The 14792-nt window shown below is 42.7% G+C and overlaps 1 protein-coding gene across 11 annotated transcripts in view; it reads right to left on the bottom strand.

Annotated features, from left to right (window-relative positions):
* Positions 1-14792, bottom strand: part of TBC1D1 (TBC1 domain family member 1) — a 224205-nt gene that overhangs the window by 43581 nt on the left and 165832 nt on the right. For all 11 annotated transcript variants that reach the window (XM_006055896.4, XM_044945997.2, XM_044945999.1 and 8 more), the window contains one exon: positions 4944-5129. In XM_006055896.4, coding sequence (XP_006055958.4) covers positions 4944-5129 — 186 coding nt within the window. The remainder of the gene's footprint in view (positions 1-4943; positions 5130-14792) is intronic.

A 14792-nucleotide genomic window follows, 5' to 3' on the forward strand; every position in this document is an offset into this window, starting at 1 on the left:
GCTCCAAAATCAATGCAGATGGTGACTGCAGCCATGAAATTAAGATACTTGCTCCTTGGAAGAAAAGTTATGACTAATACAATTATGTAAAATTTAAAAATAAAATAAAATTAAAAAAAAAAAAAGAAAAGTTATGACCATTTTAGACAGCATACTAAAAAGCAGAGACATTACTTTGCTAACAAAGGTCCATCTAATCAAACCTATGGTTTTTCCAATAGTCATGTATGGATGTGAGGGTTGGACTACAAAGAAACCTCAGCGCTGAAGAATTGATGCTTTTGAACTGTGGCGTGGGAGAAGACTCTTGAGAGTCCCTTGGACTGCAAGGACATCCAACCAGTCCATTCTAAAGGAAATCAGTCCTGACTATTCATTGGAAGGACTGATGCTGAAGCTGAAACTCCAGTACTTTGGCCACCTGATGTGAAGAACTGACTCATCTGAAAAGACCCTGATGCTGGGAAAGATCGAAGGTGGGAGAAGAAGGGCATGACAGAGGATGAGATGGTTGGATGGCATCACCGACTCAATGGACATGAATTTGAGTAAGCTCCAGGAGTTGATAATGGACAGGGAAGCCTGGTGTGCTGCAGTCCATGGGGTCACAAAGAGTCGGACATGACTGAGCGACTGAATTGAACTGAACTGAACTTCACAGATAAGATGCTCCTCTGACTGCTGCCATCTCTTGAAAGCTTAGGAAGGGAAGGAAGGCTAAGGGGCTGGGAGGCTGAGTAAATGACACCCAAACTTGTAGAGATTTTAGAAAAACTACACTATCTAATTCTTTTATAACAAACGTGGTATTTGTTTAACCAGGAAAAAAAAAACTTAAAAAAAATATCTTCAATTATAATTCAATTAAAACTCAAACTTCACTGTGTTACCATTATGCAGATAACCACGATGATGTGCAGAGTCAGACATCCTGGAGTGAAGTCACCTGGGCATTAGGTAGCATTACTACAAACAAAGCTAAAGCTAGTGGAGGTGATGGAATTCCAGCTGAGTTACTTCAAATCCTAAAGGATGGTGCTGTTAAAGTGCTGAACTCATTATGCCAGCAAATTTGGAAAACTCAACAGTGGCCACAGGACTGGAAAAGGTCAGTTTTCTTCCCAATCCCAAAGAAAGGCAATGCCAAAGAATGTTCAAACTACTGTACAATTGCACTCATTTCACATGCTAGCAAGAGGATGTTCAAAATCCTTCAAGCTAGGCTTCAACAGTATGTGAAGTGAGAACTTCCAGATGTACAAGCTGGATTTATAAAAGACAGAGAAAAAAGAGATCAAATTGCCAACATCTGCTGAATCATAGAGAAAGCAAGGGAATTCCAAAAAACTTCTTCTACTTCACTGACTATGCTAAAACCTTTGACTGTGTGGATCACACAGTGGAAAGGACAAAAGAACAAACTATGGAAGATTCTTAATGAGATTGGAATATGAGACCACATTACCTGCCTCCTGAGAAACCTGTAAGCAGAACAAGAAGCAACAGTTAGCACTGGACATGGAACAACAGACTGGTTCCAAACTGGGAAAGGAGTATGTCAAGGCTGTATACTGTCACCCTGCCAATTTAACTTCCATGAAGAGTACATCATGAGAAATGCTGGACTGGATGAAGCACAAGCTGGAATCAAGATTGCAGGGAGAAATATCAATAACTTCAGATATGCAGATGATACCACTTCAATAGCAGAAAGTGAAGAAGAACTAAAGAACGTCTTGATAAAGGTGAAAGAGGATAATGAAAAAGTTGGCTTAAAACTCAACATTCAAAAAACTAAGAACATGGTATCCAGTCCTATCACTTCATGGCAAATAGATGGGGAAAATGTGGAGTTAGATTTCATTTTCTTGGGCTCCAAAATCAATGCAGACAGTGACTGCAGCCACAAAATTAAAAGACGCTTGCCCCTTGGAGGAATAGCTGTAACAAACCTAGACAGTGTATTAAAAAGCAAAGACATCACTTTGCTGACAAAGGTCCATACAGTCAAAGCTATGGTTTTTCCAGCAGTCATGTATGGATGTAAGAGTTGGACCATAAAGAAGGCTGAGCACTGAAGGATTGATGTTTTCAAACTGTGGTGTTGGAGAAAACTCTTGAGAGTCCCTTGGACTGCAAGGAGATAAAACCAGTCAATCCTAATGGAAAGCAACCCTGAATAATCACTGGAAGGACTGATGCTGAAGCTGAAGCTCCAATACTTTGGCCATCTGATGTGAAGAGCTGACTCAGTGGAAAAGACCCTGATGCTGGGAAGGACTGAGGGCAGAAGGAGACAGGGATGACAGAGGATGGGATGGCTGGATGGCATCACTGACTCAAAGGACATAGTTTGCGCAAACTCAGGGAGATAGTGAAGGACAGGGAAGCCTGGCATGCTGCAGCTCATGGGCTCACAAAGTGTCAGAAAGGACTTAGCAACTGAACAACAAGTATCTGCAACATTAAGTATATGGCTCATTCCAAAAGCAATATAGTGCTGACCAAAACCCACAGTTGTGGTGAGTCGCCCTACTCTCCAGCATCAGGCTGCTCCATCATGCATAACTGGGGGAAATGGCCTTGCAAAGGGTGCTGCAGAGGACTGTGGGCCCATGAGAGAGACCTTGCATTTCAGTCCCAGCACCACTGAAAATCAGCTGTTTAACTTTGAGGAAAGCACAATTCAGCCTCCAATGGTCAACAAGTGAAGTAGATTCAGACAACAGAGTTTGATTCTTTCTTGGATGTAATGCTCCAAGAATAGTAATAATATTTGATCCATGCATTCCAAAGCCAATAAAAAGCCTTAACCATGGGAAAAAACTCCTTGCATATGTTCCTCTAATTTCTTTCCCAAAGAGCATGCAATTCAGCCTGAACCCTTAATCAACTGCAAGAGTCTCTCCCAGCTGCAAAAAAAAAAAAATAGAATAGAATGATTCTCTCTAGTGAACTTCTGGCTGGTTTTTGTCAAATCTTGCTTTTGCATTTAATAATAAGGTTCTGCACCCCTGTCATCCCAAGAAAACCTACTAAATGTTTTTAGATGATTCATGATCAGGCTCTTATTGGTGATTATTTTCCTCAGCAATACAGGTACTGTACACACTGACACAATGCTTCTTAGATGATGTTTAGGAAGTTTATTATGCTTTCACCACTAAAGTATGTTGGACTTTATAGAGCTAAGGAAAGAAATAGACTCAAACAGTAACAATATGAGACCACATAGGACAGAACTCTGCTGGATGAAATAAGGAAGCAGCAAATGAAGATGCCGGCAAGGGCTACTGAACTCAATGCAACACCCGGCAAAGTGTTCCAGGCACCTCAGGGAACCCTTCCCCACCCATTCTAGCTGGCCTGGTCATCACTTGCACAGCTTCACAAAAGCTCTGCCTCTGTGGCAATCTGATCCTGTATCATCAACTACAGTCATGATTCCTCCTCACATTCCCAAGAAGCCAGCCAGTATCCTTTACATTTTATAACTATGTTCTGAGTTCCCGCGGCTGCCATCTGCAAGAAGACTGGATAGGATAAGCGTCAAGGTTTATGGGCTACGTGATGAATATAATTGCCTTTCAGCTTTTTAACAAAAGTCCCAACCAACATCCAATGACTCTAAGTGCTCTGCTCCAAAGCTGTCATTTAGTTGAGGGAACACTCAGCGATGCCATCACTATCAAATCTCTTTTAGACATCTGCTTTTAGAATTACTTTCAAGAACATGCAACAAAATGATAGAAAAACAGAGTTGGGAGAAAACTTAGCATTCACTGCTATAAAATCCCCTCACCATGGCATCTCTTTCCACAGTAGCCTCACAGGACAAGCTGTCTTTCTCACGTTCAATACTGGGTACTGGAGAGGCCATGGCACCCATGAATAGACCATTCCAACCGTTCAACTATTCTTATCAAAAGGTCTTATTACTTTGTATTTGACTCCTTGCTTTTGGTCAAAGATGATATACTCATTTGGACAATGAACCTTGTTCATCAGATTAGCTGTCTTAAAACTTTGAGTTCTATAAAAACGTTACAATAAAAGATGAAGATCTGCAGTCAAGGAGCAAGTTCAAGGAAACAGGAAATAATTCCAAAACTTCTCTGGACAGGGTCAGCATGTACAAGCCTCCCTTTTAAAGAGTATGTTCAGATTTCTCAACCAAAATCCTCCTTATTTTACATTCAGGGAGCTCTCCGTACTCCAAGACCCATGTTCTTTCCGTTATACCACAAGGGTACATAAAACATAGCTTCTCAGCTACTTTGAAAATAATACTTATTGATTCAAATGACTATTGGAATCAGGAAATGAACATAATCTAAACTTCAGACTTCATGTCTCAATTTGGCACTAACATAACCCTGGAGCTGCCGTGAGCCTCAGTTTTCTCTTCAGGCTACTACCTAACTTCCGGAGTTGTCACCAGGATTAAGTGAGTCAGTCTATATAAAACCTGAATATCAATACAGGTAGAACTCAACTAACCTGAAGTCTAGTTCTCTGTTTTTCAGGTTACCTGCAACTCACTAAAAAAGTACAGAGTGAGGTTATGAACTGTAATGATTTATGTAGGATCTGTTCACACCTAATACCCAGGCAAAGACTACAGCAGAAGACAAAGCAGGGACAAAGAGACAGAAAACAAAAGACACTTTTCAGAGAGTTAAAGCTGACATTGAAGGATGCCTCTCAGAAGATTCAACTTAATACAATGGGTGCAATTATCATTAAATCTCCCGAAAGTAAAAGGTATTAACTTTACTTTAAAAAAGTAAAACATGCATTTAATATGTACATTTATGTATGTTGGAGTACCTTGCTTTTTTTTTTTTTTTAGTAACACCCCTATGTCTGATGTGTCTCACTTTAGAGTCAGGACCAATTAAACCACCATCAGGCCAGTTTAGTGTTAAAAAAAGAAAACCAACCTTGCAGTTTTTGATTTTCCTTCTCCATCCTGAGCAGCAATATCTGTTGTAGAATGGCCTTTTGCCACAGCTCCCGAAGTTCACGAGATGTTCTTTTCTTTTCCTCTGGGACAGGGCCAAAGGGTCCATCTTCACAAACTGGTTCTAGTGGAGATCGTGGGGGAAGCTCTCCCAACTCTGAGTAATCTGAGGAGGCAAAAGCACATTTCAGGATGGTCAGTTTTCTTTTTTCCTTTTCTTCCTTTTTATTTATTTTTTTTAAGTGAAGTATAGTTGCTATACAGTATTATATGTTGGCTTCCCAGGTGGTACAGTGGTAAAGAATCCGCCTGCCAGTGCAAGAGATGCAGCTTCGATCCCTGAGTCAAGGAGATCCCCTGGGATCATGGCATGGCAACCCACTCCAGTATTCTTGCCTGGGAAATCCCAAGGACAGAGGAGTTTGGCAGGCTACAGTCCACGGGACTGCAGAGTCGGGCACAACTGAGCACGTACACACGTTACAGGTGTATAATATAGTGATTCACAATTTTTAAAGGTTATACTCCATTTATAGTTCATACAAAGTACTGGCTATATTCCCTGTGTTGTACAATATATTCTTGTAGTTTATTTTATACATAATAGTTTGGACCCCTTATCCTCTTCCCTTTCATCCCACCTCCCCCTGAACCACTAAGTTTGTTCTCTGTGAGTCTTTTTTTTATTATATTTATTAGTTTACTGTATTTTTTGGATTATACATATAAAGGAAATCATACAGTTTTCATCTTTCTCTGATTTATTTCACTTAGCATAATACCCTCCAAGACCATCCCTTGTTGCAGCAAATGACAAAAATTCATCCTTTTTTATGACTGAGAGATATTCCATTGTATACATATACCACATCCAGAATGGCCATTTTTCAATAAAAAATTATATTTAAACATAGTCCCTAATCAGAAAATTCTGCTCAGATATTAACAATGACATTACTAAATTTAAAATTCAAGTTTTACTATGAATTGAAAAACTACACCCGAGCCACCAACATCTAACATGTTATATTGCTACATCAAATAGTAAGAAGTCACAGCAGCTGGGGAAATCGTCAAAGACACCTACTTTGTAAGGTGTAATATTTTATCTTTTTCTGAATTAATGACTATGTGATTGATAACCACAGCACACTTTCATATAGTGTTCACTCTGATCCAAATTGTTCTGCAGGTTTTATGTATGTAATTCATTTACCTCTCAACCACCCTAAGATGCAGGTATGGTAACTGTTCAGTTCTAAAGAGAAACAAACGGAAGCACAGGCAGTTACGTGCCTTGCCCAAGGCCACACAGCTAGGAAGCAGTTAGAGCCAGGGTTGGAACCCAAGCAGTCTGGCTTTCATGTACATTCCTGACCACTGTATTATAAGGCTAGGTGCTTCAAAGGAAGTTAAAACTTTTAATCTTTAATTGCCAATAGTAACAGTGACCATTAATAGTTCCTCTACCAAGCACTGGGCACCATGTCAGGTATTTCATATGGACAGACTTCTTTCATCCTGATGCCAACTCCAGAAGGCAAGTATCAGCCTGAAGAGAAAGCTATGGCTCAGAGAAGCCAGGTAATTTGTCCAGGGTGAAACAGTAAGTTCATGCTTTCTATAGATACCCCTACAATTACAAACCCTACAAGGGGCTTCCCTGGTGGCTCAATTGGTAAAGAATCTGCCTGCAATGAAGAAGACCTAGGCTCGATCCCTGAATAGGGAAGATTCTTTGGAAACAGGAATGGCAACCCACTCCAGTATGCTTGCCTGGAAAATCCCATGGGCAGAGGAGCCTGGAGGGCTACAGTTCATGGGGTCGCAAAGAGTCAGACATGACTGAGTGACTACCACTTTCACAATTCAAATGTCTCTTATGACATCAATTTTCAAATTTCTATTTCTTAGCTGAAATCTCTTTACAGTTCAAGAATTTGTATCTTTCCCAACTGCAGACATGATGTTGCTGATGCAGTGTTACTGAAACCAATACCTTACAGACACACAGAGAACATCCCAATGGCTCACCATGAAAGTAGTGATGAAGAGCTGCGTTAAGCTCCCCTACAAGCAGACCTCATCTGACTCAGTGCATTCTTAACACGTGCAGTGAAAAGCCTGTGCCGGCAACCTGAGCCTCACAACCATCCACCAGACAACACACCCTCTTCCATCCAATGGCTCTAACACTATTCCATGTTATGTCTAATTTATAGAACAGTCATCACCATTGCCTTTTATCTAAAGCTGGGTTTGTTTTCCTGCGGTGAAATCATGTGTAAGCCACAAAATGCTTAATTTCCTAAGTTGTCCACCTTAACTCCTCTTAAAAATGTTGGATTGAAAAAATAATAATAAGCCATTAAGAGTACTTATCACATTTTTATTTACACTTATTTCATTGTGAGCCTATTAAACAAATGAACTAATATTGTACTTTTTTGGAGGTAAGAAATAATAGACCATTTATGAACGTTACAGGATGATGCTCAATGTAATGGTCAATTTAAAAGCAGGAATCAAAACTATATTGCATGATCTCAATTTTGTAAATATTATGTGAGGCAGACAGTTCAGTGATTAATAGGTCAGGCTCTGGAGTCAGGCTGCCTGGCTTTTAATGGTTTTCATCAACACCCTGCATGTGTGGATTTTGTGATATTTAGCAAGTTTCTTCAGAGAAGGCAATGACACCCCACTCCAGTACTCTTGCCTGGAAAATCCCATGGATGTAAGAGCCTGGTAGGCTGCAGTCCATGGGGTTGCGAAGAGCTGGACACGACTGAGCAACTTCACTTTCACTTTTCACTTTCATGCATTGGAGAAGGAAATGGCAACCCCCTCCAGTGTGCTTGCCTGGAGAATCCCAGGGATGGGGGAGCCTGGTGGGCTGCCATCTATGGGGTCACACAGAATCGGACACAACTGAAGTGACTTAGCAGCAGCAGCAAGTTTCTTAACCTCTTTGAGCCTCCATTTCCCAATCTTTCAAGTGGGAATAATAGCCCCTCCCTCATAATGGTGTTACAGGGACTGAGTTAATACATACATACAAACCACCTAAAACAGGGTCCAACACACAGGAATATAGGGAATGCTAACTCCTATTGTTGGCTACACATATTAAGGGCAGACAAAAAATACTAGAAGGAAACACATCAAAATTTAGTCCCTCAACCGTAAGCTCAGAGAAGGTTAGAACTTTGCCTTCTTGTCCATGAGGCTCTGTCCAGCACCATGCAGTCCCTGGCAACCAACAGGTGCTTGATAAATAATAGTTGAGGTAAGACAGTCGCAGGTTCTGGGTTTGGTGTGATTGCCATTCATCTTTGTATTTCCTGAAAGTTTTCTAAAATTTATAATAATAAACATTTTTATAATTGAAAATTAAAGAAAATACTGCAAACCTGTTCTGATTTAAATCAAAGGTTGAAAAAATGTTCTCTTGCAAAACACTTTTGACAACTCACCTCTCACAACCTGTATACTTAGAGGGGCACTCTAAATTAATCACGTTTTCAAAAGGAACTTTCAGTTCAGTCGCTCAGTCATGTCCGACTCTTTGCAACCCCATGAATCACAGCACGCCAGGCCTCCCTGTCCATCACCAACTCCCGGAGTTTACCCAGACTCACATCCAATAAGTCAGTGATGCCATCCAGCCATCTCATCCTCTGTCGTCCCCTTCTCCTCCTGCCCCAATCCCTCCCAGCATCAGAGTCTTTTCCAATGAGTCAACTCCTCGCATGAGGTGGCCAAAGTACTGGAGTTTCAGCTTTAGCATCATTCCTTCCAAAGAAATCCCAGGGCTGATCTCCTTCAGAATGGACTGGTTGGATCTCCTTGCAGTCCAAGGGACTCTCAAGAGTCTTCTCCAACACCACAGTTCAAAAGCATCAATTCTTTGGCGCTCAGCCTTCTTCACAGTCCAACTCTTGCATCCATACATGACCACAGGAAAAACCATAGCCTTGACTAGACGAACCTTTGTTGGCAAAGTAATGTTTAGTCAGTATTATTAATTTAATCTTATTCTGCAGCACGAAATCTTCCACTTGAGCCCTTCCCTTTTTCTGTTCTTTGTTTTCTTCTTTTACCATCCTGGCTGCTGACACTCTGCTGGACCCTGCAGTTATGATTCAAGATCTGCTTTATCTCATACTGGAAATATTTACCCTTCCTCTGGTTCATAAAAGATTCTTGTTTCCAAAAAGTAATTCTTGTGAGCTGTCAGGGGTGATGCAGCAGGCACAGGAGCGGTGGGTAGGGCCGAATTTCAGACGATCTTTACATGTATATAGAAAAAAATAGGGACGGCCCTGTCACCTGAGCATTCAGTGGACTGAATCTGAAGACTCCTTCCCATCCTTACACTCTACCAGCAAGATGAGGACTCAACTCTCACGGTCTCCTTCCTCAAACCGCATCCTTCTTCACAGCCTTTCTCCTCTTCAGTGTCCTAAAGATTCCTACTATGTTAACTTTCAGGGAGAATGAACAGGGCAGTGTGCCTCAAGCTGGGCTGATGGAACATGTCTAGGAATTCTGGCTGTTTGGTCCCCAGACCCACCTACTCTCTGCCAACTAGGCTGCTGAGAGGAACCACAGTCTACAGAAGCTTATGACACTCCAGGTTCTGCTATTTTCCTATTCAAAGAAATCAGATTTGTAGAGTCCAAACACTGTCTGGTGATGATGACTGTGAGGTTTAAGACATAAATTGCCTCCCTAGGGTTCTCTGTAAAAAGCAGAGACATTACTTTGCCAACAATGGTCCATCTAGTCAAAGCTATGTTTTTCTAGTAGTTATGTTATGGATGTGAGAGTTGGACTATAAAGAAAGCTGAGCGCCAAAGAACTGATGCTTGTGAACTGTGGTTTTGGAGAAAACTCTTGAAGAGTACCATGGACGGCAAGGAGATCAAACCAGTCAATCCTAAAGGCAATCAGTCCTGAATATTCATTGGAAGGACTGATGCTGAAGCTCCGATACTTTGGCCACCTGATGCAAAGAGCCAACTCACTAGAAAAGACCCTGATGCTAGGAAAGATTGAAGGCAGGAGGAGAAGGGGATGACAGAAGACGAGATGGTTGAATGGCATTACTGACTCAATGGACATGAGCTTGAGCAAACTCTGGGAGATGGTCAAGGACAGGGAAGCCTGGTGTGCTGCAGTCCATGGGGTCGCAGAGAGTCGGACACAACTGAGCAACTGAACAACAAAAGGGTTCTCTACTTTAGCCTTCTTTTTATTCATCACAGCTCAGTTTGTTGAGCTTTTACCATGTGATGAGTCCTTGGCACAGATAAGCCTGTTGATTGTCACGACCACTTCAAGAGGTAGGTGATGGTATCCCCTTTCTACAGGCAAAATAACTAAGGTGCAGTGAGGTTTTATAACATGGCCAAGGTCACACCTCTGGTAAGAGTCAGAGCCACAGTCTGAATGGAGATATATTTTCCTCCAAGTAGAAAATGCTTACCCAGTGCCTAACTTTCAGACACACATGGGTATCCTGCAGAAATGCAGATTTTGACTCAGTCAGTCTGAGGGGAGCCTGAGAGTCTGCATTTCCATCAAGCTCCCAGGGGATGCCACCACCGGTGGTCTCAAAACACACTCGGAAGACTGGGCTCCACACCCCATTTTTACTGTTCACCCCCTTCCGCGACCCTAGGTGCTTATTATCATGTCAGTTCTTTTCCTTGGCCATTCTACGGCCCATAGAACATAGTCCAAGTGTTGCCATCAGTTGCCTGAACTCAGGCTTTCACACATGTCTGGAGCTCATCCCAATCCTGGTCAGGGTACCAAGGCCCAGTGCAGAACACACTGGATTATGAGCACTAGTGTGAACTAACTAAATAAAGGCTAATCTGCTATACAGTTCAGCAAATAAACCTAACGATTTACAGCAGGGTGTCTCACCGGCAGGACCACTGACACTTTGGGCTAATTCTTTGTCACAGAGGACTGTTCTGTGCATTATGGAATGTTTACAAGCATCCCTGGGCACTACTTACTAGAGGACAGTAATATCCACTTATGCCAGCACTAACAATCAAAAACACCCAGACAACACTAAATGCCCACTGGGGACAAGGAAGGACAAAATCACCTCCAGTGAGAACCTGAATCAGAATAAAATACCCATCACTAACTCGCTCCTAAACCCTGGGAAGGGGTAAAATACCCCCTTCACCAAGTTTATTTTATGTGATAACAATTACTGGTGTTCTAATCTCTAACAGTTTTTAAAAATATACTATCTTTTGTTCATATTAACAGTAACCTAGCTACTAGTAATTTACTAAAAGGGGACAGTCAAACATTTATTATAAATGGGACCTGGCTAATCTCATCAATGGAAAAAGATCCAGATCTGGGACAAGGCTATATCTGGTGATCACTCAGGTGTATGCATGCGTGTCTGGGGCACAGCTGCGTGAGGTGTACACCCGTGTATGCAAGGGCTTGACTGGAGTGGCAGGGTGAGGATAACAATGTGAAAATGTTGGACAACTGCTGGCTTGCTTTTATTATTAGGACCTTGCTCTAATAATAAACATACGCATGAGCTAACTTGGATAGTTCCTAAGCTGTTGACACCAGAATTTGTTGAGTCCTTAATATGTACCCAGGATAGGATGTGCTTGGTGGTCTGAGAGAGGATTTGATGTTTCTAATATTCTCCAGAACAACGTGGGGACCTCGCTCTGTCCTCGAATTATGTTCTTGCTGAGGGGCAGCCACCCAGAGGCTCAGGTGGAAGAGGGTGGCTTAGTGCAGAGAGGCAGAGCTGGCTGCCCCACCCCCAGGCCAGCTTGGTCAGTCCCTCTCTGTAAATCTCTGCAAAGAGGCACACCTTATGGGTTCCAGCCCCTCAGGGCAAAATGTGAGAAATGGCATTCACCTCTGACCAACCCAACTGCAGAGACCACAGGCACCGACAGACGTCTTCCTAAAGCCTGCAAAGCCACACAGCCACAGGGCTGCAGGAACAGGTCAGTCTGGGACTGGCTTGTACTATTCTGACATCTCCTATAAAGACAGGATGGCGAGGGCTTAAATTATGTAGACGCTCAGCAACAATAGCCTTCAATGGGTTCTAAGAATTGTTAAACCAGCCATAATTCAGGGCCCCTAAGAGACAGCTGCCTCTACCTAAATCACTGGCATAACCTTCTCAGTAGAATCATAAACATGATCTATGCCGGTGTGTCAATACTGTTGATGCCAAATTATTCTTCAGCTGCTCTGTGCTGCCACATCCTCTCTGCACACACACGTGTGGGGAAGAACGTTATGGAGGAAAAGGAACGTGTGTGCCTGGCCTCACACCTGTCCAGCCTCGGGCTCTGTGAAGTCTGGAATACAAGGAGGGCTCCTTTCTTGCAGTTTCACAAGACACTGATTCCAAGTTTGAACTGCAGTTCTCCTCCTTTTAAAGACATGACATTAAATGATGCGTTAAGTACCCCTGTAAGAAAGAGGAGCTGCCAGAAGAAAATGAAGAGACAGACCTTCTAACAGACAGTACTCACCAATATTCTGCTTTTAATTCTTATCCCACCATAGAGCATTATATAACTATCTCCATCCCTTTTGAAAAATCCTGATTTCCCATGCCAAAAGAGAAAGAAAATGTTTAAAATTCCAGTTACTCTCAAACCTGTTTTAACTATGTCCCACAGACCTTGGAAACAAAAATTAAAACTGAACATTTAATCTCTGGAGAGAAGTTAACAACAACAGGGATTAACACCTGCAGCATCTGTTGTACCAAAACCTGAAGAAAATTTCTTAAAAAAAAACAAAAGGAATATGTAGATTTAAGAAAGAAACAGGCAGTCCTTGAATGAATGCTGTCAAACTGTTTACAAAGCGCAAACCTCACCCCTCCCACAACAGAACACAGATGCCAGGGGAGCAGAGATATCGGCGGTCCCTGCTATATTCCATGTCTGGGAAAACAGCAGACACACACAGGAAAGTCACCAACAAATGAATTCATCTCTCTGCACCCTACCCTGACTTCTTCGGATGCTTTATGGAAAATAATTTAAAAAAAAAAAAACTTGCTATTTTTCTACAGTTGCATTATATGAGGTGGCTCAGTGGTAAAGAATTTGCCTGCAATGCAGGAGATGCAGTTTGATCCCTCAGTTGGGAAGATGCCCTGGAGGAAGGCATGGCAATCCACTCCAGTATTCTATCTTGGAAAGTACGTGCCCTGGAGGAAGGCATGGCAACCCACTCCAGTATTCTTGCCTGGAGAATCCCAGAGACAGAGGAGCTTGGTGGGCTCCGGACCATGGGGTTGCAAAGAGTCAGACATGACTGAAGCAACTTGAGCACAAGAAAAAAGAATTTTTAAGAAATATTTATTTTTTAAAAACCAGTATTCTTAAGTTTTTGACACCTGCTACTAGAAATCCAGAAGCCCTATGACACAGTCCCTCAAATGTCAAGGATGACTTAGAGAAGTACACGACTGCTAAGAAATACAAAGGGTACAAGAAGTTCAGCAAAGAAAATGAATTTCTCCTGTGCATCAAGTCAAGGCCTTGGGCCCTGGAGGCAGATGTCTGAGGTCGAATCCCAGCTCCCCCACTAACCTAGCTACTTAACCTCAAACAGGTAGTCTGAACACTTTACACTTGCACCCTCACGTGCAAAATTTGCACCAGAGTGCCTCTCAGAGGATTAGCATGAGCATTCAATGTAGATGCTTCCCCAGTGGCTCAGATGGTAAAGAATCTGACTGCAATGCAAGAGACCTGGGTTTGCTCCCTGGGTCAGGGAAGAACCCCTGGAGAAGGAAATGGCAACCCACTCCAGTATTCTTGCCTGGAGAATTAAATGGACAGAGGAGCCTGGCGGACTACAGTCCATGGGGTTGCAGAGAGTCGGATAGGACTCAGAGACTAACACCTCCTGAATATGCAAGTGTGGGGGCGGGGAAGCCTGGCACAAAGGAAGCATTCGATAAAATATCAGCTGTCATTCTTAACAACATCAGGTTGCTAGAACTGGTGGTTGTGCTTTAAGGACAAGTAATATTCAGATGGGTGGAAATAATAAGAGCCACTTCCTATAAGAGCAGCACAACAAGAAATGCAGGTGAGCATTATGCACTGAGCCATTCTGCTAATGACCAGACGGTGCACATACAAACAGAAGAATGGTCGTGCCCAGGTTATCGACAGCCTGACTGGTTTATTTATGTATTAATTAGTGGGAATGATAGAAGGATTGGGGCTCTTACAATTTCTAAAAGAAAATTTATCTCATTTACGCATTCTTCAGCCCTGGAACGATACCCCAGCCATCAGGGAATGCAGAGCTTAGCAGATCCGACAAATGAAGGGCTATTATGAAACAATGTGGAGAAGTGCTGGGGTGGGGAAGGGAGTAAGCTCTAAAGACAGAACAGGGAGCCTACCTCTGCCTGAGATGGAATGCAGTGGAGTGAGGGATGTGATGGGGAGGCAAGCACACAATTTTTTTTAAGCAGCCAAGAAATGCAGAAACTGGAAACAAATGCAAGAGCCCTATAGATCTCTGTCCCTGTGACTTCCCAAAGTAGGCGTGTGGGGTTGTTTCCAAGGGTCTGTGAAGACGACTTTTGGACTCAGTCTGGTGAGGGGCTCTGGTGACAGCTCATGGAGAAGCAAGAAGGCACAGGGTGATGCAAGTCCAGGGAGGAGAGCCGGGCAGAGGCAGGTGACTGAGGCAAGGAAGGTGCACGCAGGCACTCCTGGGGAGCCTGGGGGGCCTCCCTCTGGGGCTGAGCTGTGAGAGCTCAGGGTCAAGCACT

The sequence above is a fragment of the Bubalus bubalis genome, chromosome 7 (genome assembly GCF_019923935.1).
Source record: "Bubalus bubalis isolate 160015118507 breed Murrah chromosome 7, NDDB_SH_1, whole genome shotgun sequence".
NCBI classification, from domain to species: domain Eukaryota; kingdom Metazoa; phylum Chordata; class Mammalia; order Artiodactyla; family Bovidae; genus Bubalus; species Bubalus bubalis.